This window comes from Syngnathus leptorhynchus, chromosome 11 (assembly GCF_054491065.1).
Source record: "Syngnathus leptorhynchus isolate UIUO chromosome 11, UIUO_Slep, whole genome shotgun sequence".
NCBI lineage: Eukaryota > Metazoa > Chordata > Actinopteri > Syngnathiformes > Syngnathidae > Syngnathus > Syngnathus leptorhynchus.
In genome coordinates, this window is record NC_141205.1 from 10,855,331 (window position 1) to 10,882,220 (window position 26,890).

General features: G+C 42.3%; 1 protein-coding gene across 1 annotated transcript; it reads right to left on the minus strand.

Annotated features, from left to right (window-relative positions):
• Positions 1-425: 425 nt before the first annotated feature.
• On the minus strand, positions 426-26,890 carry cntn3b (contactin 3b). Its single transcript, XM_085923520.1, has 23 exons — positions 26,745-26,890; positions 22,060-22,197; positions 20,643-20,778; positions 17,825-18,000; positions 15,953-16,051; positions 14,340-14,543; positions 13,802-13,904; positions 13,399-13,583; positions 12,981-13,117; positions 12,329-12,458; positions 11,747-11,897; positions 11,033-11,160; positions 10,671-10,846; positions 9,124-9,241; positions 8,288-8,446; positions 7,869-8,018; positions 6,958-7,028; positions 6,402-6,636; positions 5,917-6,026; positions 4,109-4,295; positions 3,737-3,849; positions 3,488-3,653; positions 426-2,812 (listed from the first exon to the last, which is right to left on the minus strand). Exons 2-23 carry the CDS (start codon positions 22,112-22,114, stop codon positions 2,721-2,723), a joined length of 3,081 nt encoding a protein of 1,026 aa, XP_085779646.1. The 5' UTR covers positions 22,115-22,197; positions 26,745-26,890; the 3' UTR covers positions 426-2,720.

The following is a 26,890-nucleotide window of genomic DNA, read 5'->3' on the forward strand; positions in this document are numbered from 1 at the left end:
CGATGCCAGGGGATGATATTAAGGACTACTGTTGACATTGAAAAGAAATTAATGTTACCATGGCAGAATTCCTCATCTGTTGACGGCTAATCACTTAAAGGTCGGCTTAATGCTGCCCGGGATATTTCCGTTTTATCGGACCAAATAAACGTTTTTTCAGCCATTGTCTTATCGGTCATTTTTGCATCCTTCAAATGTAGCAAATTTGAAATCAGATAATTTTCACTTCATAAAAATGGGACAAGATAGACCTTAGTTTTATTATGATAAAATGTTTATCATAAGCAGGCAAAGACAACGTTGGTGGGAATAAACAATTTTATTAAGTTATGTTTTAGAAAAATCCAACACAAATTCACAAACAATGATTACCATGCACAATTTTAGTATACAAGACAAAACAGTTACTTTTCAATATGAAAATCCAAATCTACACGCCAGTATCTCACAGAGATCGTTGATTAATACAGCAGTATTAGGCTGAAGGAGACACACTATATAAGAGTAATAAGGTTGTGTTGGGTGGCCATAGTTGAAAAATATATGCAAATATTTACACTGTAGGAAATAACACTTTCAAGCAACAAGCACTTCAACAATTTCATCCTTGTGGAAACAAATTGATTTGCTGCATTTAGAAATTAGGACACTTTCTGTTGATGTGTGGAATCACCTTCTGGAGTAAGGCCTACTACAAACTTTTTCCACGATGATACTGACAACACAAAAAAAAAAAAAAAAGGTAACGTTTCCAGCCGAACGCACTTCACTCCAAAACAGTAAAACACAGAATAGCATGATTGCCTCTGTGTTATGTATTGGAAAAAGATAATCTATACATCAACCTAAAAATGTAATTGGATCCAGATGGTTTTGATTTTGAGTAAAAATAAATCAAATAATTCAGGTAATTCCACTAATCGTACTACTAACCATGACTGTGTGATATTTTCAACAAAATAAAATCAGGTGATATACTAAAACAGAAAACTGTAGAATACTACATCAAAAATTAGTGGTGGTGAACATTAACCTTGTCCGTGAAGCATTTCTTGATGAGGTCAGTTTATCGGGCAACGTAACACACTGTAACAAGCTACTTGAAACACCCAGTCAAATATTTCACCAGTGAATTTTATGTAAGAATATTTGCGTGTCCAAATATGTATGGTTTTGAAAATAGTCAGCGCAAGTGTGGACAGCAATCCCATAGCGACGGTGTTTGAAGATGTATTTACAACAATCAATAAATAAGAAAAACGGTAAATCACTGCACTATCACTATTTGAAAAAAAGTTTTGAGAAAACATTTATTGTATAATAAACAGCGCGCACTCAGACACACAAATGAGATCATTAAGAAGGCCATCAATCACCCAGGTAGCTCAAAAATGACATCTATAAGAACAGAACAGCAAAATCAATATTCCATTGACTAACAAGCACACAGCCTCACAAAAGCAGTCGGGCAGCCGACAGGTCAGGCTTGATTATATCGGCCTTTTTGGACTTTTTATGGGGCTTGTGAGCTCTGTGCACCTGTTCAGACCGCAAAATGGGGACATGCAGTCACCTTGCATCAGCTGCTTGTGCTAGTCTTTGAATTTGAGTGGTGGGAGAGTGCAAAACTACGGATGCTAACAACCTTCAAGCTGATGACTGTGCGCAGTCCCACGTTCAGCAAAGGCACGGCGATGTCTAGCACTTGCATGTGTTATTCCGCATCCATACATCCCTCTTTGTCCTTTCTCGTTATTTATTCTGGTTAATAGTAAAGCCGCAGTCATGCCTTTTGCTCCAATTGCAGGCAGGGCAATGTTACCGCTGTTGTCGGAATGGCCCAAGATTTTATTGACCTTATAAGCAATAATCAAATTGACATCTTCACTACAATTTCAAAGGATTAATTTTTCCTCCTGATCATGATGCTAATTTTGTAAGCAAAAGCGAATGAGGACTTTTCTGCAATGTGCAGTCTGAGCAACGGAAAGAATTTCTAAGTTTGAGCTCAAGTGAAGGCACTGTCAATGGTATCGTCCATGTTGAGCCCTGGGCCAAGCAATCATCGATGTTGTGAAATACAGAACTTACTGTAGGTCATCTAAAAGTGAAAGAACAATACACATGGGCTTTGTCTGACATGGTAGCACATGCCTCTGTGAAAATCAACCTTTTCACCAGACCGAGAAAGCCGAGTGTGATGGACATTTATTATTTAAGGTTTATGAGATGGGGAGAAAGTCGCAACATCTTTCACGGTATTGTAGAGAAAGACCTGGGGCACACGAGTCTGTAGCTGGACAGAAGATTGATTCTTATTTTAGGATGCAGAATCATGTTGGTGTGGGGCATAGCTGATCAATTAGTAATACAATTGCTATCAGAAAGTGGTCATCTTTCAACTATTCCATAGGTCTCCTTTTTCTTAAAATCGATTTTAAGGCAATCATATATTTTACAGACACTTTGGACAAGTCATGTCAATGTCACAACCTTGCAAATGAAACAGCATGGTGGCACTTGCAACTCCAAATGAAATCTTGGAAGGTATCATGCACTCAAATTGTTACGTCTCGACTGATATGCACTCCGTAACAGTTGCACCTTTTCAAGGATTAACCGAAGCCTATTGCCGAACCCTGGGCCCTCCAGTGGAGGGATAACATTCGGACAGGCAGACCCAAGGGGCTGTTGGGAGTACTGGAGCTTCTGATTAGACATCACCAGATAAAGCAGAGCAGTGCACTGATGAGTGTTGCGTAGAGGTCGAATGGGTTCAGACAGTTTGCCCCTGAGCCTCGCGCTCCCATACCTGGAATGAAAACACACGTATAAGAAACTTTTTCTAAATTCCTAAGAAGTCATAGCAAAACATTACATTGAGTGCAATATAAAAAAGGTTCCCTTGACTGGACTTGCTTATAAGCACTATAATAAAGTAGCTGTAAGCATTTATTTCTACTACCCCAAGAGTTGAACTGCTTGGGCTCTTGATTTTAATTGCAAATTCCATTACTGGTGAACTCACCAAGGCTAGTAGCTTGCATTCCACATGTGATAATAGACTGACATTTTCATGGCACAACAAAAAGGGTGTCTCTGAAGGTCCTATAATTGTTGCGTGACGTCAGATTACTCTGCGAAGACTGGGGAACATTGATTTGCCCTTAGCTTTTGGCGGTGTTTGCCGGTCAGCTATTTCCGCCTTCCGTGCGTTGTGGATTGCAGCTAAAGCTTACGCAAGCAAACCTCGAACGGCAACAGCCGCACATAAGATGGCGCTAACAAAGTAGGAGGGACCATTCATTTTCAGACTGATGTTATTTTTTGCAGTTCTTCGTTTATGTGTGACATTAAAGTGGGATAACTTGAGCCATCCTATAGCTCTACACAGAAACAGTGGAGTACGAATGTAATGTTCAAATATTCATACATTCTATTCGTAGTCTGAAGGGATAGTGCAAGCAAGACGGCAGTGTGAACTCACTTAATTTGTGGATGTGGATGGGTTCACTGCCAGCACCTTCACCGCCCTCACTCGTGGCCTTGATCTGAATGAGATAGTTGTCATTGCTGGACAGGCTTAGCTCCATCGAGGTTTTATTGGTGACAAAATAGTTCATATCATTATGACGGTGCCTTTTCAGTAGCACCTAGGGGAGTCAGAGATGAAAGTCAGATGAAAACAAAGTGAGGCAAAGGTCCTGACAATCTTTCCGGGGGAAACGAGACCTACCACGTATCCAGTGACTTTTGACTCTTTCTCCAAGGCTACAACAGGATTCCATTGCAGTGAGAGCGTGGAGCCAATCATGGACCATTGCACGTTGAGAGGAGCCCGATCAGGAGCTGGATAATGATCAGTCTGTGTTATATCACTCTTCGTACAATTTTAATTTCAGAAAATCTTAAATTTTAGCTGTGTAAAACACAATATATCATGATTCAGATCACATTCAAACTTGGATGGATGAAAGATGGATTCTTGTTTTTTTTTTTTATCTCTCGAGAAACCTGAAGGGATTATTGGAATCTTCCTTTACCTTTATTGTCACCAAATTGGTGGTCATATCAATGATGAAGGAATAAATGCAGCACACCCACTTACGTGGTTTCTTTGTCGTAATGTTGATCGGCACCGACTGTGGCCCGGGGCCAGCCGTATTGCAGGCAGACACTGCAAGATAATAGGCTGTATTCGCATTCAGCCCTGTGATGTTAACAACCGTGTCGTTTCCCGAGATGCGTACTTTGCCAACAGTGTCGGGCTTGGTGTCGTCCTCCCAGTACATGACCTGTTAAATGAGCAAAGCCCAGACAGATCTGATTAAATCTATGCATTACTACAGTAATATTCAAGTTATTATCTAAATTATAAGAATGATCAAAAATAAAATCTGAAAAAATGTGTTTCTCAGCGGTTATAAGAGCAAGTGCAGACTTCTGAAAGCTTGAAAGAAAAATGATAACTTCAAGAGTCATTTATTTGTATTATGCGACAATAAAAAAACTGCCATTGAATAATAAAATTGAGATGTGAAGTCCTCCTTAGGGATGCTTTCAGCTCACATTTATTTAATCTATTAAAGCTGTGTGATCATTGCTGGAATGCAGTTTCTAGTAATTGCGTGGGTCGTACTGTAATAGGTAATTAAACTACACAGCTATTCGAAGCCGTTCTAATTAAACGATGAATATCACACGTGCAATTCACATCTTTGGATACCCGCTGTTCGTGGTACATTAAGATTCAGGATTGAAAAATGATTGAGGGCTATAAAAGTGCTCAGTGCTAAAAGGACAATGTGTTCAGTGCTGCGGCAATTGGAGATATTTGTGACCAGGCCCTCGAGGTGACAAATAGAGAAAGAAAGAAAAGAAAGAAAGAAAGAAAGAAAATAGCTGAGCCTTATTTGCAAATCTCCAAATGTTGAAGGATCTTGGTTTTCACAGGGTAGCCTAGTTTGTATTATTGATAATATTAACAAAACATGGTTTAAACCAGAGGCGGCTCGGTGACGCACTGGTTAGCGCGTCGGCCTCACAGTTAGGAGGGTGCCGGTTTGATTCCACCTCCGACCCTCCCTGTGTGGAGTTTGCATGTTCTCCCCGAGCCCGGGTGGGTTTCCTCCGGGCACTCCGGTTTTCTCCCACATCCCAAAAACATGCTTGGTAGGCCGATTGAAGACTCTAAATTGTCCCTAGGTATGAGTGTGTGTGCAGATGGTTGTTCGTGTCTGTGTGCCCTGCGATTGGCTGGCAACCGGTTCAGGATGTCCCCCGCCTACTGCTCGATGACCGCTGGGATAGGCTCCAGCACGCCCGCGACCCCCGTGGGGACAAATCGGTACAGAAAATGGATGGATGGATGGTTTAAACCAGGTATTTTCAACTGGTTTTGTCCAAGGGACCACCATTATTACCACAAAGCGACCACTGCTTTGGCAGAATATTATTTCATTTTGAAGAAGATGGCTATTTGTTTGCATCTGTAAGTCTATTTTGGGAATCTCAGCTATGTACATTTGACATAATTTGGATGGATAAATGACTCAGAAAATTAGCTGGAAAATAAACTAAGTCTAAATTGATTAGAGGATTGAACCCACTCTATAACCGAGCCACGCCCCTTGTACCATTGCTTGGGGAGGGGGGAACCTGTTCAAATATGCAACACTTGATAAAACCCCCAAGAAGGGACAGAATAAGTCTCTTGATTGTTCACAAAAGTAGCTGGAAAATAAATTAAGTCTAAATAATAAATCCATTGAATTTTCAAAAACATTACAATTATTTTCCATTTCCAATTTTGCGGACCACCTGCAATACCGCCACGGACAACTCGAGGACCGGGGCCCGCCAGTTGACAATCCCTGGTTTAAACTATATCAAGACAAAATACTAGTTCTTCCATACCTCATACCCAAGCACTCTTTCAGGAATGGCTGGAACAGGTTCCCAGATCACTTCCATTTGCGTCGCAGACACAATCCTTGGTACAACCCTCTTCGGGGCTACACTGGGGACTGCCGAAAGACAGCACATAGTGAGAATTGGTGGGGCTCAGCATGTCACACACTAACTGCAGAAAGAGCGGTGAAAGCAGCCGTCGTTTCACGAAAAGCTCTTTGCCTGGCTCTTTTAATGGGATCTGTAACTGGCGTCAGGGAATACTGCTGCCCTGCAAATTCAATTAACACTATACCTCCCTGGCAACACACCGTGGTGAGTGTCTGCTTGGATTTCCCATAATCTACCAGCATGATCACTAATATAAAGTTCCTATCTTGAGTGGGTAAGGAAACAACAGCGGCGTAGAAATCATCCGAACGTTTCACTTCAAGGTCAAGTTGTTAGGAGATAGCATGTCGTTGCTGATTGGCAGTTGGTGGATACTCTACCATCCTCTGCTGAATACACAGTGGCGATGGAGCTGAAAGGCCCCTCCCCTCGGTTGTTGAAAGCTCCCACTTTCACATCAAACGGGGAGAACGGCGCGATGGTGTCATTGTGAAAAACATAACGTGCAACACCGGGCGTGGAGATGATGGCTCGTGTCCAAGTCACCGTGCCGGCGGGCCTGAGGGCCACGATATAACCGAAGCCCTCGCCGTTCTGCAATTCCTCGGACACAGGCTGGGAGCAAAACACAAAACTACAGCGATATTAAAATGCATACAGACAGAGAAACAGACAGAGCCTTTTCGGTGCTGTGCTTCCACAAATAAGAGAATCACTTCAACTGCTGAGAACACTTTGCAAGCAGCCTCATATTTCCCGGTGATGGTAGTCCATTGAAAGCAAATGCTCTCCATCCGTGCATTTGGAGGGCAAAATGGCACTCTGAGGCTACGGGGAAGGGTGATGGCTCATGACGTTGTACAGCTCAATCTGCACGATTAAGCAAAGCTATTTCTAAGCGATGGCAAGAACGGTAAAATGTGACAGATGACTTACCTCCCATGTTATCACTAATTCAGACTTTGTGCCGCCTCCACCTCCAATATCAGTGGGAGCTGTATCAGGAACTGAAGGCGGGAAAGCCCAGAAGGAAGCAATTAGAAGACAGTTGCCCAAATACAACAAAGTCAACTGAAGCTCAAAACAGGCTGCCTGCAGACACTTTTATTTTCTAACTTGCACATCTGTCACAGCATGTGACTCATACCATGCCTTGGTCCTGAATGTTCCCAAAATGTGTCTATTATACTCAACTTTCATGAAATCAAGTATTCATGTCTGACACAATTTGTTTGGTTTTACTTCCGCGAACGAGATTAATTTTCATTGACGGTGACTTAGTTTCAGCCTACTCTACAGGAGACAATGTTTGAGCTGTTTTCACACGGTGCCAAATTGATGCCTGCTAAGGGTAATGTATGAATTGAACAAACATGCCGTTTTGGGGGTCCCCAGAAAAGTGATCATTTTGGCGGTACAAGAATTCCGCCAGATACCGTGAATAAATGACAATTCAGAGCAGTCATCTGATAGTTGATGGCATCAGGAAACAAGCTTGTTAACAAGTATTAAAATCATATTTTATCATTATTTAATCATAATCAAAAAATACATTGGAGTTAGTCTTCTCAACAATAATACAGGAACACACACACTTACACGCACGCACACACACACACACACACACACACACACACACACACACACACACACACACACACACACACACACACACACACACACACACACACACACACACACACACACTCACACTCACACTCACACTCACGTTGACACACACACACACACACACACACACACACACACACACACACACACACACACACACACACATTCTTCCCAGTGAAGTAGGTCAGTATGAGACCATTGTGATTGTTTTGACTTACTGGTGTCCTCTGTCCTGGTTTTGGCTGAGGCTGGACTGGGTTCTCCAAGGCCCACATTATTGCGTGCCACGACTCTGAACTCATACTCCACCCATGCGTTGAGCCCCACCACCGTCGCAGTCAGTGTGTTACCATTTACCATTTCAGGCACTGCAATTCAAAAATGAAGAAAATGAATTGAAACTGTACATGGTACTTTGTAAAGTAAAAAGTGAAATTTGTTTTTAAATACAAATAAACCTGAACACCATGTAAAGTGAAAACAGAAATTTGTTTTAGATACATTATATATGTTTGAAGATAATGACTGAAAACATGCAACATTGACTGTTTCACTACTTTAATTTCATTTTACGGGGATTTTGAATGAATCAAAGGTTCTTTATGAGTTGCATGCGAGTGGTGATGTTTGCTGATACCCGTCTCAACGGCCTGCCAGCCCACTGTGAATGGCGTCCGACCCTGGATGATGTAACCGGTGATGGGGCTGCCATTGTCCCTTCCGGGAGTCCAGGAGAGCTGTGCCGTGCTGTCTGTGATTTCCTCCACCGTCACTGTGTCTGGAGGGCTCGGTGGACCTAAATCAATGAGACAACGATCGGGGTGAGCCCCCCCTTTCATTCCAAGAAGCCCTCCCATCAAACTCATCAAGGCCACCATGCTAAGTTTAATTAAGCACGCTGTCCTTGATGTGTGCATGAAGGGACTTGTTGTGTATAATGCGCTGGCACTAAATGGATTTACCGGGAAGCATAAGACATATTGAATGAGGATTGTTGATTAGAAAGTGGATGAGCTACGAGGGAACCAAATAAGGAGGACGGTGAGAGCGTGCTCGTCGTCCTCTATGGTGTGACAACGCTGTTGTTGTTTGATGTGTTGCTCCATTATTCAAATGTTTTGCCTGATATTGCGCCGATGTGTAAATGAACCAATTAGGCTCATTTTTTATGATAAACATTACCTCCTCAAAGCACCTGGGATGGCTATTAAGGTTTATTAAGGGCATGAATAGCAATGTGAATCGCTCGAGATAGCACACACAAGCACATATCAATGAGGCAACCTCAGCTGGGCCTCGAGTCACACATGCAGGCGTGCGCATGTTTGTTTTTTTTCTCTACCCGCAACACATACATAATGTATAAAGAAACGAGGGTGCATCCGTTTTGCCATGCAAGCCTCAGGAGTTTCCCACCAAGCATCCTTATATCATTTAAAATTGAACAAATAAAATGCAGTCAACGGCGGTTACCTTTAACAACCAGAATGGCGGAAGTGGACAGATTCTCAACCTCGGTGTCAATGACGCAGACGTACTTGCCACCGTGGTTCAGTTGAATGTTACGAATCATCAGATCCCCCGATACACTCTAGAAAGGAATATGAATATTGAACATGAGTTGAGAAAGAGATTATGGTGGATTTCATCATTCCGTTTTTGGTGAGGGTATGCTTTAACATTTATGACACTTCTGTGGGGACCACCAATGTTTTCATCTTCTCAAACAACAACAGCAGACATGGCAGCTGTAGCCAGCACACATAAAGCTATTGGCGAGCCTTCGGGCTTTATCCCACCACGCAGCTTCTCATCTCCACAAACAGCTACAAGCTCCACACAGGAAACACAAAACAAATAGACCCATTGCTAAGCTAGTCTTAATTAGCTCGTAATTGCAGAAGCAGAAGCAAAAATAATAATGGAGTGGAACTGGATGATATAACGGCGTACTCTTTGGTTCACTTTTATATTCCAGTTTTACACGTATTGTGTCCTCATAGTGATGCACCATTTTGCAGCAGCATATCAGTCCGGGGTTAAAAAAAACATGCTTGTTGCTCTGGAATGGAGTCACTCGGGGGTGAGCCCATTATGGAACCTGACTATTCATATCAGACGTCCTCAGTCCAAGCGGGCATTCATCAGAGATGCATCCACTCTTGAAGAAATGCCAAGATAACCACGAGATCAGCACCTCGTGAGCCGAGGAGAATAATTGTGGACTGAATCTACCTCTCCTCTTTTTCATCACATCGTTTTCAAACGGGTTCAGTCTCTAAAGTCAGTGACCACCTGGCCAACCTGAGAGCGAGTGGCTGAAAGCAAGGCATCTCTGCCTTGGCAGGAGGCAAGAGAGACAGATTTGCTTTAATTATGTAAATGAATTCACCAGAAGCTGTTGAGCTAGAGTCTGGCAACTTCCCTGGACAGGAGCAACATGAAACCGTTACAATTATCTCATTACAGGCGCGTGCCGAATTCCATGTCAATAATAATTGTTACTGAAATTCACACCGATATCATCTTGGCAATTGGACAGAATTTTGTGGCGTAGCAACATTTTGATTGCGTGTGAACCTAACACACACTGTACTGTACGTAGTGAGTGTGCCAGGAAGCTCATTACTGAAACCCTTTTGGAGCTCAAGATCTATAAATAGATATGCAAATTCAATTATTGCAAAGGAAGAAGATAAGATACTAATCATATGAGGGACAGAAAGACGATCGTATGTTAAGGATGGAAAGTACACTGTATGATTGATATTGAGGAAGAAAGCCGTTAAACGCCAGATTCTTCTAAAATCAAGTTCTTAGTAAAAGTTCTTATGTTCTTATGAAGCAAAAAAATTACACATGGAAACTTCCTTCAATGACCGCAGTTGCTTGAGTATTATTCACGTCTTGGTAATCCTCCAGGGGGCTGCTGAACAGGCCCCTCGCACACTCCGCTGTATGTCCAAATTGATCTCGGAATAGCCTGAAAGTATCTAAGTTTAATACTCGGGCTGACTCACCCCGCCCACTCTCTCAAAATGATCGCTGTCTTGCTGGAAGTCGATGAGCTGGCCATTAAATGCCCATGAGAAAGAGACATCCAGAGCTGGATCGCAGGCAATCTGGCACGGCAACACGATGCTCTCGCCAACAATAATCTCAATGTTTGTGGGTTTCACAATGATTCGGGTTGGCTCTGAGCAGGGAAACACATGACATTGAAAATGTGTTATTGATGCTGAGGGCTGCCCTTTAAGACTACTTTGACTACGACAGAAATCACAATGTATAGTTTGAAATTGTTTTTTTTGAAATATACTACACGTATATAAAACAGCGGACGGTCAGTCTGTAGATGACGGGTTTTATCAAGAAGACTTACCCGTAACGAGCAACCTTCCAGTGGTGCTTGCCGACCCAAACTGATTCTTAGCAATGCACGTATAGCTGGCGGCATCACTTCTGGTTACGTTAGTAATCTTTAATGTTCCACTGGAAAACAGCGTAATTCTGTGGAGCGAAGATCAGTCAGACAGTCAATATTTTTATAATAAATAATCAGACAGAAGGACAACAAAATAAATTAGGCGCTGCTTGATAGTGTTGAGTTCCTACATGGACTTTATAATCTGTCAAGATGCTGCTAAAACTCTCTTTAACAAAGCCGTTGTCTCTGCAAGCTCTGTGATGATAAACCTCACAGTCTATTTGCATGTCCCGATAAAGCAAAACACAATTTCGTTTCTAATTACAGGTGCAATAGCTTCACTCCAAGTTTCCGATACTCTAATCTACAAGCGGCTGACATGTATCTTCAGCACCAACTCAATTTGCTTATCTTGTTGACTATTGGTGCAGTTTTGACGGACTATCCTCATCGCACATACCGAGCGATTTTTAAATGTCACGTGCTCTTTTTTAAATGTCACGTGCTCTCGTCAAGAAATTTTTGCAGAAGGACGCCTTGGTCTCCATTTCTCAATTCTCATTAACTTTCCAGTTTTCCTCATTAGTGCCTTCCTTATGCATCTACACAAATGCCAACCTTACCGCGATTGTGAATGGAATCTGCGAGGGAGCGCTGTTGTTACCTTACCTTTCATTTCTCTGCAGCATCTCATTGTCCTTTTTCCACAGGCTAATTGCCGGGGGCGAGGCTTGGGGCTTGCATTCAAGGGTGACTTCGCCACCTAAGCGAGCTTTTAGCAGAGCCTTTAATGGGCTTTTGGAGAAACTGGGAGGTGATGCTGCGTGGGAGAGAAGAGGAAGAGTAAATGTGTTATTGCCCCAAAAAATAAAAAAGGGGCAACAAACCTCTTCAGATCAGCTATACATTTCTTTAAGTATGTATATGGAGAGAGACAGAAGCTATCAAGACACCAGGCCAGAATAGAAGCACTCAGTCAGATGAAAGTCATCCTTGTAAATAAATCATTACGTCATCGATATTCACGTGTTCCTTGTAGTATGCAAATCAATAGGATGAAACGACTGAGACGAATACAAGACACTCTTATGGATTCATGTTTAGCCGGAGCTGTCCATAAAATGAGTGTGCAGACTGATTACAGAGGCAAGACGTGGCTGCCTGCTATTTTTTTTTTTTTAAATCTCAGAAGATGATCAAATACACAGACAGATAAGAAGCATAAAAGTACCAGGAAGGAGGCACGCTTACCTAACACCATTAGTTGGGCAGAGGAATAAATAACGCCGTGTTTGTTTTCAGCTACACACTGATACATTCCGGAATCTGACAGGTTTAACGCAGCTATGGACAGGGCCCCATTTTCGATTTGCACCCGGCCCTGCAGAGAAAAAACAAACAGTTAAGCAAATCCCTTGCAATGCTGGTCTTTTATCTCCGAAGGCACAAAACCAATTACTTGTGCACCATAAGGAGAGCGAGTCAGCAGGAAAGGAAAAATAAAGGCCTAAGGAGCCCTGTGGCACTCCACGTATGTTCACATTGGAACGCATGAGAACACAGTCACGTAAATTGCTCCTCTGCATTCTCATGATACATTATGACATGCTGGAAAGTAATTTGTGATTGTTGTAGGTTGAGGTTAATGTGACTGACTGATGCCATGGACTAATATGACATGATTACCCTCCACCCAGCAGTGACATGTGATTAGGGGGTATCACCATTCATTTTTTTTTAGTACAGCACAGAACATGTGGAGCTTCATACAAATCAGTTATACTCATATTTTCAAACGTAATAGCCTAAATGTCAATGACTCAGCTCACATAAGACAGCAAACAATCGCATTCATTACAAACTGCGTTCATACTGGCAGGAGAATTCCCCTCAGTTTTATTACCTCTGTGATCAAGTGGTCTCCATTCTTTAGCCAGCTGTATGACGGTTTTGGCTTCCCATTGGCTTTACATTCCCAGAAGAGCTTTTGGTGGATGGACAGAACTGTGTCGGCCATTGTCTGAAACCACTGAGGTTTAGCTTGAAAGAAAAGAAAGGATTAACTTGTCAAACATGTGTTTACGGTATCAGGCACTGGATTAGTGTGACATGAAAAATCAAAAAGCTGTAAAAGCGGACACGTCGTTGTTGTTGTTTTGCCTAGTTGACTCTGGATTAAAATAGCATGAATATTGTGTTGATGAAGTTATTTCGTGAATAACAAAGCTCAACCATGATGCACCGAAGAATGTTTTTGGTTTGTGAGCAAACAGGTGTAAAAGTGTGACAGACTAAAGACAAAAAGTGGCGTGTTTACTGACCGTGGAAAGAAATGCGACCTCGTGCGGCATTTTTGCCCCGTCGGTTTTCCGCAATGCACTCATAGGTTCCTGCATCTTCCTGCTGGAAATTTGGTATTTCCAGAACAGCGTTGGAGTTTTTCATTTTTACTTTACTTGGGAAGGGGACACCACTTGTTCTTCTCCAGTTTATTTCTGGGACAGGGCTGAAGAAGAAGAGAAAAATGTGACAACGGCTTGTTATGGGGATCAAAATCTACAGTGCTGTGTTCTCACCAAGCCAATGTGACAAGAGTACAAGATCATATCAGCTTTCAAAAACTTTAAAAATAACTTAAACATATCAATGAATATGAAAAGGAATAATGTGATGCTTTAGCCAAATGGACAAACGTCTGTCAGAGCCACAATATTGCTGACTTACTTTCCCAGAGCAAAACATTCAAGTTTTACTAGTGATTCCTTGGCAGCTGGTACTGAGTCAGGGAAATGAACTTCTATTTTGGGTTCATATTCTCCCATTACTCCTAGGAAAGGGAGAACATTTTGACATCAATAATGAACTGCGGCCATGGCATACACACTGAATCAAAAAAAAGTGCAGGGACCCTGGAGGGCAGCAAATAAAATCATTATGCCTGCAGAGTATAACTGACCACAGCGGGTGTGGTAAAGAAAAATAAAAGCCGACTTATGAAAGATTTAAAGAACGTATTAAGAAAAATCCTGCTTAGTAAAGATCTAAGCCCTGTAAAGACATGATTTATGACTATATTGATATTCTTCTCACGGGAAAAGCACAGAAACTTTGCTCTAGTTTTTTTTAATCTGTTACTTTAGATCAATTCGACGGGCTGTGGTTATCTGACGATACTGTGGGCCGGTAAAAACACAATGTCGCATATAGTGGGCCTGGTCAACTGGTGACCAATAAGATAGTGAAACCAAATTGTTCCATTTACCATCACTTCTTAGGAGCAGTGGTGTCGGAGAGCTTAGCACATTCTCCTTGGTGATGGTGTTGTTCACCACACAGGTGTAGTTGCCCACATCCGAGGGTTCGACTTTGGCTATGTACAGACTTCCCGTCTCCTGTGAGACGAAGCGACGGCTGTCTTGTTGGACAAAGTGGGGATATTGATTGAAGATCCATGCAAAAGTCAGCTCTGAAAAACAAAGTAAAAGCAGTAAATTGTACGCTCCATTGACATTTCCAGTGTTTTGTACAGCCACATTTCCACCATATGAGCTGAAGCTCAGTGAAAGGATAAACCCAAATCATACTTGCCTCTGTGATGCTAAATAAATATATTTTTCAGAGAGTCACAGAGAAGAGATCTTAAGGGGTAAAGACTAGGTCTGTGTCGTTTTCCACTTCTGAGGTAAGAGGTTATGAGTCAAAACTGGTATGGAATAACTGTCAATCATCTGTCATTTCAAGCTCAGACTTAAAGGTAAGTCTACGTTCCCACCTGGTTACAGTTAAACAGACACAAAAATCCTTCGAAGCTGGCAAGCAGGTGTCACATATTGTTCACACTTCACAGAACCTGCAGTAAAACGATGTGACCGCTCCACTTGACAGAACCTACGTTGATGTGACTGCTACACTCCAAGTGTGAAAGTAGCCTGGATAGATAAATCTGATGATTTATTTGCAATGGTCACCCATTTTGAGCTTGAAGTACTGTTAGAAATTAATTTGATCGCTCTACAATCAACCGGGTTGATTGTCCTTCCTCTTCTTCATTGTGCAACAATCGGTGCCTGATAATACTTGATTGGTTCGATTCCCCGCTGCATCAGCCCACAGCGTACATACTACGGTTTGCCGGTGTCACATAAAGTTTACGCTCATGTGGCTTCTTTCAAAATGCGAAAGAAAAGGAGCAAGCCACGGCCAACAAAGGAAAGCAGGAGAGAGCTCCCACAGCTTGCCTTTCATTCATTTTCTGAAAATGTGAGAATACAGACGAGAGCTTAGGTTACAGCAGGCAACTGCGCATCAGGCTGTGTCGGAGAAGAAAGCTGTCAAACTGTATTTCACACGGGCTACTCTGGCCCATTATCCCGCAGACCAGCTGTACAATGCAGCCTTCTACAACCGCTTTTCTTGTGTGGGAAATTTCTGTTCCAATCTGCAAGCTACTGTAGGAAGGGAGAGGCAAACTGAGCAGCGGCCATTGTTCGTGCCGCTCAGATGCCCACACAGAGGCAAAAATAAAATCTTTATTTGGGGTGTCATTTAATAAAATATTTGTTGGCCTTTTCATCTAACAACCATTTGCCTTTCTGTGACGTCTTATAACGGGCTTGCACCAGAAGGCCAAACAGCCTGGCATGGCAAATCCAGGACAAGAAAATTGGTGAAAGAATTGCATTGTCAAAAACTTTGTGAGAATGGGTGGGTGACAATTAAGAACAAAAATGGTTGACAATGCTTGCGACAATGTCCGTTGACCAAAATCAAGTAGACTATTTCACAACAAACACAAATAAAAGACCATGGATGAATTTATGCAGATAGAAAATTACCAGGGCTAAAAATAACTTGGAAAAGGTTACAGCAAATTACCTCCGGAATGCGCCGGCGGTCCACATAAAAGGACCACTCCTTGACCTTCTCGAACATTGACCGTACTTCTCACCGTTTGCGTTTTGAAGTTATGGAGATCTGAGAAAATAAGGTCAAATTAGATTTGGATGGCAGCTCCGAAACACAAAATCACTGACGGTATTGGACTATCTGTTGGGGATCATGTGCTTTCCCTCCCCAGCTTTCACTTATTCACTGAGGCATGTATTTGATGTTACGCTTTGAGCCATGGGACTTTAATAGGACATCATTGGTTGCCCTGGGACATCTCCTGACAGCCTGTAATGCTTTGAAAGCATCTGGAGTGCTGATGAAAGCAATAGATAGCGCCCGATGACGTTGACTGTTTTGCACAAGGAAAAGATTAGGCGGCGTGCGGACTGAACAAACACTTGGGAGCATGCATGACAAATGAGTTTGCGCTGCCAGCAGCCATAAGTGGCATCATTATTAAATGTGGTGTAATCTTGCACTTAAAAGTATTCGCTTCCCCGTCCATACTTGCAGCACAAGTTACCCCCTTTCAAATTAATGAGCGCTTTCTGTCGGACAAAACCGAAACCTGGGATGATAAAGCACCTCTGACTTGATGAGCGATGGAGGTAAGCTGCTGCTGTCCGTTCTCTAATCTGCCCGCACCCTCTGGCTAACAGACCGGTGTAAACCTTCCAAACATAAACAAAAGAAAGTCCGTGTGACCGATAAGGAAAATTAAGAGAGAGAAGATTATGGCGAGAAGTGGGACGGAGCATCGCTGAGATTAATGAGCAGGCCTCTGATGAACCCAGTGGAATCAAACAGTGCCAAGTCACGACAGGACGCCGGGGGTCACGGGAGGAGAGGGCTGACTTGAAATCCAGACAATGGTGACTTCCTTGTGATCTCAGCGGGGCTGCTGTGATGAGTTCATCACTTTCATTCATATACAATTGCGAGCAATGCTGAGATTCACATACCCAGCTGATTGCAGATGCGTGCCACGAATACAAATTATTGGGAGAACATTACAAAGACTTTCAGGTTTAATGCAACCCAAAGAATAGAAACACTTGCTGATTTAAACAAAATTTCATTTTTAAAGGAGGATTAGAAGTGAACTGATAATTTATCATCAACATCTAAAAGGTGCTGAATGCAAATCTCTTTGCACCATTGGAACTTTGGCTCTCGAAAAAGGGCTCAAAAGGACACCGGCGAGAAAGCAGGTGCAGCATTTCTATCTATATAGGGACTTTGTCCTCATTACACCGAGAAAGTGCATCAGCCCGACTGATCTCTGAGACCTCCCTCAGCGTACATTTGGCAGACAATAAATGTCAAGCAGCATCGCTCTTCAGCCAGCCCCCGCATGTAAGATTCATTACGGGCCTGTATGGATAACGGCACGACAGCTCGTGAGAGGAAGCTAAAGGGTCTTCATCCTTGGGATATAATCAATAGTCAGAGATCTTGATCAAGAGTATAGTGCTTCCTTTGCAGGAAGCGAGCACCTCACTTCACGGCCTGACTTTACTCGTATAGATGGAAGAAAGTCTTTCAAACATATAAGATGTGTTCTTTCGAATCCACAAAAAGAGGTAACTGATATTCACGTAGTAAACGTTGCTGGAGTTGCTCTCCTTTAAAGAGTGGATCACAGCGCCTTCCTGATTACTTGGCAAAGTATCTGTCGGTTTAAATTGAGCACTGAAGCACTAATTAGAATCAATGCTGTTCCGAAGCTGTTCTTCCCACAGCGTTTGTTGCATCTGGCATTTCATTCAATTACTATCAAGCCAGCTAAAATCTATTTGGAGGCATCTAAATCATAAATTATGAAATGCAAATGTAGACGGACCTCCAAGTACTCACATGCAAATTGGATGCTGGCCTTGCGGCTCAGGACAGAGCCTCGAGTGTTGAAGGCTTTACACTGGTACACGCCGCTATCTTGGTCCTTGTCCAGGTTGCTAATGATCAGGCTGCCCCCAGACATGCGACGCCGGTAGTCATTCTCCAGATCAATGAGTGTTCCGTTTAGTGACCAACTGTAAAAAACGCAAACACAATCAGTTGCTGAGCCCCCGGGAGATGCGCACTCAGTATTTATCACAAAGATCAATATCTCGCTCGGCCCACATCTAAAAGATGTTGGGAGGGAATGTAGCTTCTTTTTGGTGCGAGGAATACTTATGGTTTCACGTTTTACAACTTTTGTAATGTTATTTTGTGAGTACACCTTGGGTCCCATTTTAAAAAAAAATCTACCTGATCCCTTCCACCTTTTCTCGACTTCCGTTCATGTAAAAATGCAGATTTGCCCAGGAATCACATCACAGTTGTTCAGAAAAAAAGTAACTTTTACTTTATTCTTTTAGTCAAGCTAACAGGCAGTTGGAATGATGCTTCACACTGACTTAAAACCAATCAACGCCTACTGGGTTTCTCGCCTGACTGCCGACAAGACACGGCCGTCTTTCATCTTCATGACTGCACGATTGATTCATCTAAAAGTCTGTGGCAATCACAAATCTGACCAATTTTCTATATTCCAGTGAGAATGTCACATCGAAAATTATGCGTCAAAACACATTTTGACATTTACATATTGGTACCTTGAATTTGATTCTATATTTTCTGCTGTATTCCTACCATATTTGTCTGTGTGCTGGAAGACAGCTACAGCTACATGATTTCAAAGCGAGAGGCGCAGGAATTCTTTTTCATAATTTGGCGAACTTCACAAAAAAGCCGGTCAGGACTTAAAAGTATGTGAACCTCGAAATCAAACAGACTGCATTGTATCTCCATCTTATCTTCTTTGAGCTGCACCATAGGCACGGGCAGATGTGAGCCTCCCGGGTGACCTGAGCGTAACCTTGACTTTCACATACATTTTGCATGAAGTATCATCAAAACGACCGGGGACTGTAATGTAGCACTGTCTCATCTACATTTCCTTTCGGCCAGACATCCACAGAGACCGCACATGCCACACACACACACACACACACACACACACACACACACACACACACACACACACACACACACACACACACACACACACACACACACACACACACACACACTAAGAATCTTCATTTATATTTCAGAGATTATCATTGCTGCTCTATGAAAAATAGTTGACGCTAAATCTAAGGCGATAGTAATTCCTGAAAAGGAATAATGTCTTCACAATAGTTCCTGCAGATGAGGGTTTACGTACTTTAACTAATGTTGAAATATTGCATTATTAGAACCGGGTGAAGCAGGTTAATTGCAAATAAAACTCACCTGAATGTTGGGTATTGAGTTTTAGATTCAATCCATTGCATGCGCAGTCAGGCGTATAAAAATATATATATATTCATTTTCACTCAGCATATGTTTCTCGGAACATCTGGCTTTCACTGACCTCTGCTCCACATTGTCATTGCAATCGTGAATGCAATGGTGCAGACCTGCTACTACATCTTCAGTGACATTACTGCATTGCTTAATCATCTCGGCAGACTGGATGATGTGACAGTGATTTGATAACAAACAGCGCTTGAGCTACTTTTATTGTCGTGTGTGTTTGCAAAGGAGCGCGTATACAGACCATGTATGGCAAATACTCATATCGTAATATATTAAAAGATTTTGCGCCGATAAATGCAGACTTTGGTCTCAAAGGATAACGGGTTATATAATTCTAGTGGCTATGTTTTTGCGCCCAAGTGTTGTGACTGAATTCCGAACAAACATCTTCATCTTTACACACCCTCACTTGTAATTATGCCTGGTGCAGAGCCATAAACACAGCCAAAGTCATAAATCTGCTTGATGTCACATTCCATGATAGGAGACCATCCAGCGTTTTTTTTTCCCCCTCCAATCACTGCTGTGTCCTTGATCTTGTGTTACAGCAGATTCATAGTAAACACAGTGACAGGTGTATTCATAAAGCCCAGCTTGCAGGTCGGGAATGTGCTGCGTGGTTTCACCGGACTATTTATCAAACGAGACTCTGTCAGGGCTCCTCTCCGTACACTCGCAGGGACCCACAATAGCAGGGAAAGGAGCTTGGATGGTGATGGAGTGAACATTTTTGCAAACCTTAACACAACTTGCAACTAAATTCAATGTCCAACATCCAATCAGGCAGTATTTGCAGCGACATTGTCACATTTCATAAGTAGAGGTAGGCAAAGTTGCGGTTTTTCAGCGTTTTCATTCCTCCTACATGTTTTATGTTTTCTTTTGGTGCAAATTGCTCATATATTTTTGTGTTTAAAGAAATGCCATTCACGAGGTTAGTGCACCCGCTCTCCCGCTAGCCATGCATTAACATGGTGCTGACCCAGCACCGAAACAGAATCCACCACAACATGGCCGGCAGGTCATTTAAAGTGGACTCCCATTGCAGGAAAGACAGTGCTGAAAACACGTGCTGCAAAGTAGACTAACGAACCCTTTTCTACAGAACATGTGTAATTAGTAAATGTTGGCGACATTATTCATGAAGTTAACCTCAATCGGTTTCCAAGCGTTGGGGAAAATTAAAAGAATCGGTCACAGCAGTGAAGATGCATCGTGAGATTTTGCCAGATGACGCAAACAACGTTGCAAACAACTCAAGAAGAATCGTGTGGAGCACAGAGCAGATTTTGTGAGGCAGGTAAATTTGATGGGGTCATTTATTTACCTGTACTGTGGAGGTGGGCTCCCTTCTGCATCACACGTAATGGTGGCCTGTCGGTTAGGAGAGTTGATCGGCAAAATGAGGTCAACTGGTTCCGTTCTCAATCTCGGCCCTTGAAATATGACATCGTCTGTAAAGGCTGCAGACAAAGACAGAAGTTGCACAAAGACTGAGAGGACAACATAACAATAGTGACTGCACCTTTTTCTGTTTGTTTTTCCTTCTTTTATTCTATTGCTTCTTTGAACCTGGTTGTTTTTTCTAAGAGGGAATGCACCAGGACTATTCCCATGGTGCAGTGTGTATATTATTTGCTTATCTTGCAGTGAGCAAAATGCATCCCGCTTATCTTGGGCTTTAACTGCACATGCAGACATATTTGCCTCCACAGTATCACCCGGCTTCAAAACGAAAATGCAAATGATTACAAATGTTGGTAATAACTCATACGCTGATTCCAATACTATGAAAAGTCTACACGAGGTAGATAGAATGTGTCGTATACGTTTGTGTAGCATGCGGGCACCACATGAATAAGCACAGTAAAACAATAGCAAAGACGAAGGTTGACGACTGATGAAGAGGAATGTCGCACTAATAAATAATTCCTTGTAAGCAATACAGTAGATAAAGCAGAGTCAGATAATATATTTCGGACTCAGCGTGCACATAACTAAGGGCTGTATGGGTGAACACATCTTTCAGAGCTTCAAAGGTAAGCATGTGGAACAAACTCTGGAATCAAATGAAGGCAGAGCCAACAGGCGGTCAGAGTAGGACTAATTGGTGCCGCATGTGCCTTGGACACATGAGTCGTATTCGATCAGGGATGGGAATGCCACCCGGTCCATGCCTGTGTGAGTGTAAATAAATAAATGTATTGCCCTCTAGAGGAGAATAACTCATAAAAAAAAATCTCCTGGGACAATGAAAATCAAATGGAATTTCCACGTCGTTTGAAACAAGCTTGTTATTTTGTGCTGGTCCCAAATGACCACAAGGGCAGAGTTGAATCGAGCTTCAATGACTGGCGATATTCATTGCATGGTTCCTGATAATGATCTGGACAGTCCACCAACAGCATTGGTGATTGGACTCTCAGTTGTTGCTGACAGCTTTCTGCTGACGTGTGTGAGCACAGCCCTCCTGGGAGTGTGAAGGACATCAGACTGTATTTCTATCCTGGCATTGGAGATGTCTTGGGGTTGTTTACAGATGTACTAATTGGATTTCTACCTTATTAGGAATTTTATATTCCATGTCGGCATTATAAAATAAGATTTTTAATTGGAAAATCTACTTCAAAGATAGATTGCACCCCCCCCCCGTCCAAAAAAAAATCATCAAGTTGTTTTGCGGTGTGATAAACAATAGCAACAAGGACACCGTCTCTCAGCACCAATGAGTTGAAATCTCTTACCTGCAAGGCATCCTGTGAGTGATAGCAGAACAATTTGTTTCCATGGGAACATCATCTTTTAGTTGCAAAAGGCTAATGGGACTCTCATCCAATTACTTGTGAATGGACTTCGCTCCTTGTGAATTCCAGAGTTTTAATCTGAAGGGAAGCAATTATATATGATTAAAAGATGACATTTGGATATAAATACAGTACAACGAGCATGACAAAAAGTGATGATAGTCCTGAAAAATGAGTTATTTGGAAGTCAAAACATGGGGAGAGAGTCTAAAAGAAGCCGGAAGCTACATTGCGGAAAGTAACAGAAAATATCGGGGATGCAAAGCGTTAGTGCAATTTTCAGGTGGCACTGAAGAAGAAACAGCTGCTTAATGGGTGCGTTTTCTTCCACTATGCTTGTTTCTCATCCTGCCTAACAAGCTCATATCTCCGGCTTAAAAGAGAAGTGAGGAAGGGAATGAATGACCTCAAAAGAGACTTACTCTCTCCCTATTTGACTATTAATAGGAGCTGGCAGGCTGTGTATACCAGCACTCTGCAAAACGCCACTTCACACTCCAACAAAGAGTTTGCTGTTCAAGGCAGAGCAAGCTAACTCTATTTATGTGCTCAGTCTTTATATTTGCAATAATTCAAAAATAAACATTTGTCCATCATGTTAAAAGGTCTTAAAAACAATTTGAGAAGACTCACATTGGTTCAGTCCGTATGAATGAATGGCTTACTCACAGTCTAGCATGGTATCTGTGACGGACTGGAGGGGGTTGTGCCTGCTGAGGTCCAGAGACTCAAAGGCCTGCAATGGTTTCAGCTCACGGTTTACTGCGGATGCCAGTACTTCACCTCTGTTCTGTTAATGCTTTCTATGGTTGAAAGGTGGAGGCGGGACCGCGCATTTGTGCACCAGAGAGAGCCAAATGAAGCTCCGGATCAAGAGTCAGCATTCACGTGAGGTGGGAGGGGGACATACTGGCACCCACAGTAAATATTCTAAACACATTAAATTGTGTCATTGCTCTGGCCTTTGGGCAGGATCCAAAATAAATCCACAATTGCGTGAATTCCAAATTGCGCATCTATGCGGGCTCACTCGATTGCCAAAAATATTCAATAAAAAATATTCATACTGGAGACTACATATATATTCAAAACCAATACATCAACTTTTAATGACTTTACAGATGTTTTTTTTATTTTCACTTTTTCTTTTTCAACATGCAGTCAATCTGCCAGATCTACCAGATCCCACCCGCCAATCAATGACCTAAATAGCCCCAAAGTTTTCACCAGCGGATGCGCTTGGGACCTTGACGACTGTAATTGTGGTATCGGTAGCACAGAAGGGGCTTTGCTCAAGCTCTGACCTACATCACAGCAAGTGGAAACCGATATGCCTCTCAGGATTAAGAAACCGACCCAAGCCGCCGTCCTTACAACATAACCCGGTTGTGGTGATTAACCCTGGGCTATTTTGGGAACTCCTCAAATAGACCTAAAATACCGTCAGTCACAATTTTGACATGAGAAGGCCGTCACTGTCATAAAAAGAAGAACAAGGAGGAAACAAGAAGAGTTCCATCATAATTGACTGGCGGTGCTGTTGTAACTAAGCTGCTCGGAACGGTTCCGAGTGTGACGTAAATGCAGTCACAGCAAGAGTGGATTTGCTGTATTTCCAAATTTCGCCACTCTGAAAAGCCATCGCATTGAATTTCACGCTTTCGGATTCTACCACACACAAACGATCCGAACGAGGTATTAACTGCCTCTCGATGGGCTCCAACGCCATATCCTAACCCAGCCGTTCAAAAAGCTTCAAGTTCGAGTGGGGAAAAGCTACCGGAATGAATTTGGCTGCAAGTTTCTTGTTTTGTTGTTTTCAGTGGCACAGTATCTCTGCTGATTTGACACATTGGTGGAGAAAATGTGTTGTTAGATTGCTCGGTAGAAAGAGGCCGAAGGGGATCGTGAAAGGGCTTGGATGAAAGCTCTTTCAATTTCAATACCAACATTTTACTATTTTTGAATAGAAATGAATAATGTCAAACTGAAGAGATTTTTTCTCCTAAAGTCTGGAAATGATCAAAAACAGTTTTTTTTGTTGAGGGATGCAAGTAAACAAATATAATTTGACATGCTAAGAAAGAAAGGCGCATTACGGACTTCACAGGTTTTTTTTTAAATTCACTGAAAAAAACCTACGTTTTGAAATTCAAGAAAAACAACACTTCCTTTTTAGCATAAAAACATATTTAATTCAAGAGCTTCCATTCTAAGAAACTATATTATTTTGTCTTGCTGTATTTGTTATATACCTTCATGAAGAACTGCAAAAGTGGGTTTGCAAAAAAGAAGAATAGACGTCACAATACAACTTACGTTTCTCTTAACCATGGATTGAACGAGATATACCACTGAGCACCAAATTGCTGTACAGAATGAAAAGAGTCGTTCTGTATTCACCATTGCAGAAGCGCCACTTCATTGGTGTGATTGGCTGAAAGGCATCCCGCGAGATGACTCGAGGATTAATAGGCCCGTTGTTGTTGGTTAGCGACATCTTTGCAACCCTCCAGGGTTGGATTGTTGCAAAGGAATTTAATAATGGCGTCAGAAGAGGATGATGTTTCTAGTGGAGCTGCATTTTGATTGCATGCGAGTCAACACAATGTTGAACCTCAAAAGGTTCAATGCATATCATTTCAGGACTCAGTTTCCAATGACTAATGTCTCTCAATTGCATGCAGCCTGGAAGACAAGCTTCCACCAGTGAGGGCTGCCAAGCACAGCCGCTTTGCCTACGAATGAAGATTCCCAGGCAGTCGTGCACTGATGCCTCCTAATTGACTCTGACTGAAGACCTGCGCAGCAGCCCATTTCACATAATCCAGCAAGGACGAAAAAATAACTGAAGCGATTAACAAATAAAGGCGGGCTTTAATGTCTGTATTTCACCACTTAGGCTAACTTCAGCAGAACCTTGATGAAAAGAAAAGCCGAGAAGTTATTGTGAGGTATTGATTGTGCCGTGCTTTTAAAATACACAAAAATTGTCTTGAATTAATTTGCAGAATAGGCTTGCTGGTTAAAAGTTTTACCGACGTGACACATTATCGAGTACGTGATAACCACTAAGAGCTGTACAGTCACTCCCTTTTTTTTTTTTCATCCTGCGAGAAAGCATTACATGGATGGCCAATGTGAAAGAAGGCTGGTGTGTGAAAATTAAACAAAGTATAATTAGTGTGGTAAAAAGGTAGAATATACATTTTGAGCTATTAGATGGCCGAGTGTGCATTTTCAATGTGCGATTAACCGATTCACACAAAGACATTGGCCCAAGTGAGTCCCTCCTGCGTTGAGTGTGGCTGCAACCCTCAGCTGCCGCTTGACACCCAGAATGGGAGTGAGCGCACTTAAAAGACAGAGAAGCAGTGATCCGTTTCGCAACCCCATCATCAGCCGGGCACATCCCCAGACCTTCATCTCAGATAGTGCTGCCGCAAACACATGACTGGCAGTCAAGGATGACCAACAAGAAACATACAGGGTGCCTTTAACACCGTCCTCCCCCGTTATCTTGGTGTAGCTTTACAAAATAATTTTACAGTTTTAAAACAAACTCAGACCGAGCTGGCTGGAAAAGTGCTGTCAGGGCTTGTGGGTGGATGGGGGGCACACTAGAATCCCAGCACTCGCTGTAACTGCTGCAAATACTAATTTCTGGAGCCCCTGACGGTCATGTGCTCATAGAATCATCGTCATTTTTCAACCCCCTCATCTCTGACTGACTGCAATGCATCTTTGCCATTCATATTCTGCCAAATAGTTTTGAACGCAAATTATGCTATGAAAAGTCATTCCTGCATTGGCACGCTGGATTTTGCTGGGCTATGGAATAATTTGCATGGCTTCAAAGACATGTTTCACCGCCCATTTAGCTGCTGCTTGATATTTTCAAATTATGTGCAAAGAGCTATAAATAAACATGAATGTCAAGCCGAAGGATTGTAATCCCTTCTGAATAATGTGATACTTTGAAGGTGCCGATTTTCCATCAGGTCTGTGTCTAAAAAAAAAAAAAAAGTTAGTAGGTAAATATTTAGATTTTGAGAGTAATTCATATTCGAGCTGACTTGTGCCGAGTGTTTAACATCCCAGGAGCAACTGAACCAAACGAGAAACAAAGATGCTCTGCAATGGACACCTCGGAGAATCCAATTTGTGATTAAGCACAGAAGCTAGTATGTTGGGTAAACAGTGTGTCTAAAAACAAAGAAAGTTGTAAGCTTTCCTTTGGCCCTGCTGCTCTCTGTCTGCATGACTGAGCAGCGTGGTACCATATGGAATGTGTGCTGGATGAAGGAAATGAGCCTCATCCATTTAAGTCCCAGTAGGACTATTGAAAGCATTTGAGACTTGTCTCGAAACGCATTCATCAGCATCGAGCATGAGTGGCCACTATCAACATCCATGAATCGATGTCCCTTCCCCTGATTTAAGAACGTTTTGTTAACATATCCTCATCAGTTCAACCAACCCATGCTGGAGCCATTTATTTGCCAACGTTGATAAATTAAGGTAAATGACCTGTCATTTTATTTCAATACAAATTGAATGCCAACTTGTCTTTTCCCACCCAAACGTGTAATGCATCAAATTAAAACCGGCGAATTGATACTTACTTCTCTTTTGTTGCTCTTCTTTGCTTTTTCTAAAACTGCTTTAATTGTAATTCCAATGTCCACTAGTGCGCTGAAAACATTTGCTTGTCTGTAAACCCAAAGATGTAATCCCGTGCGCTCTTCACTTTCCTGTTCCCTGTAGGTGC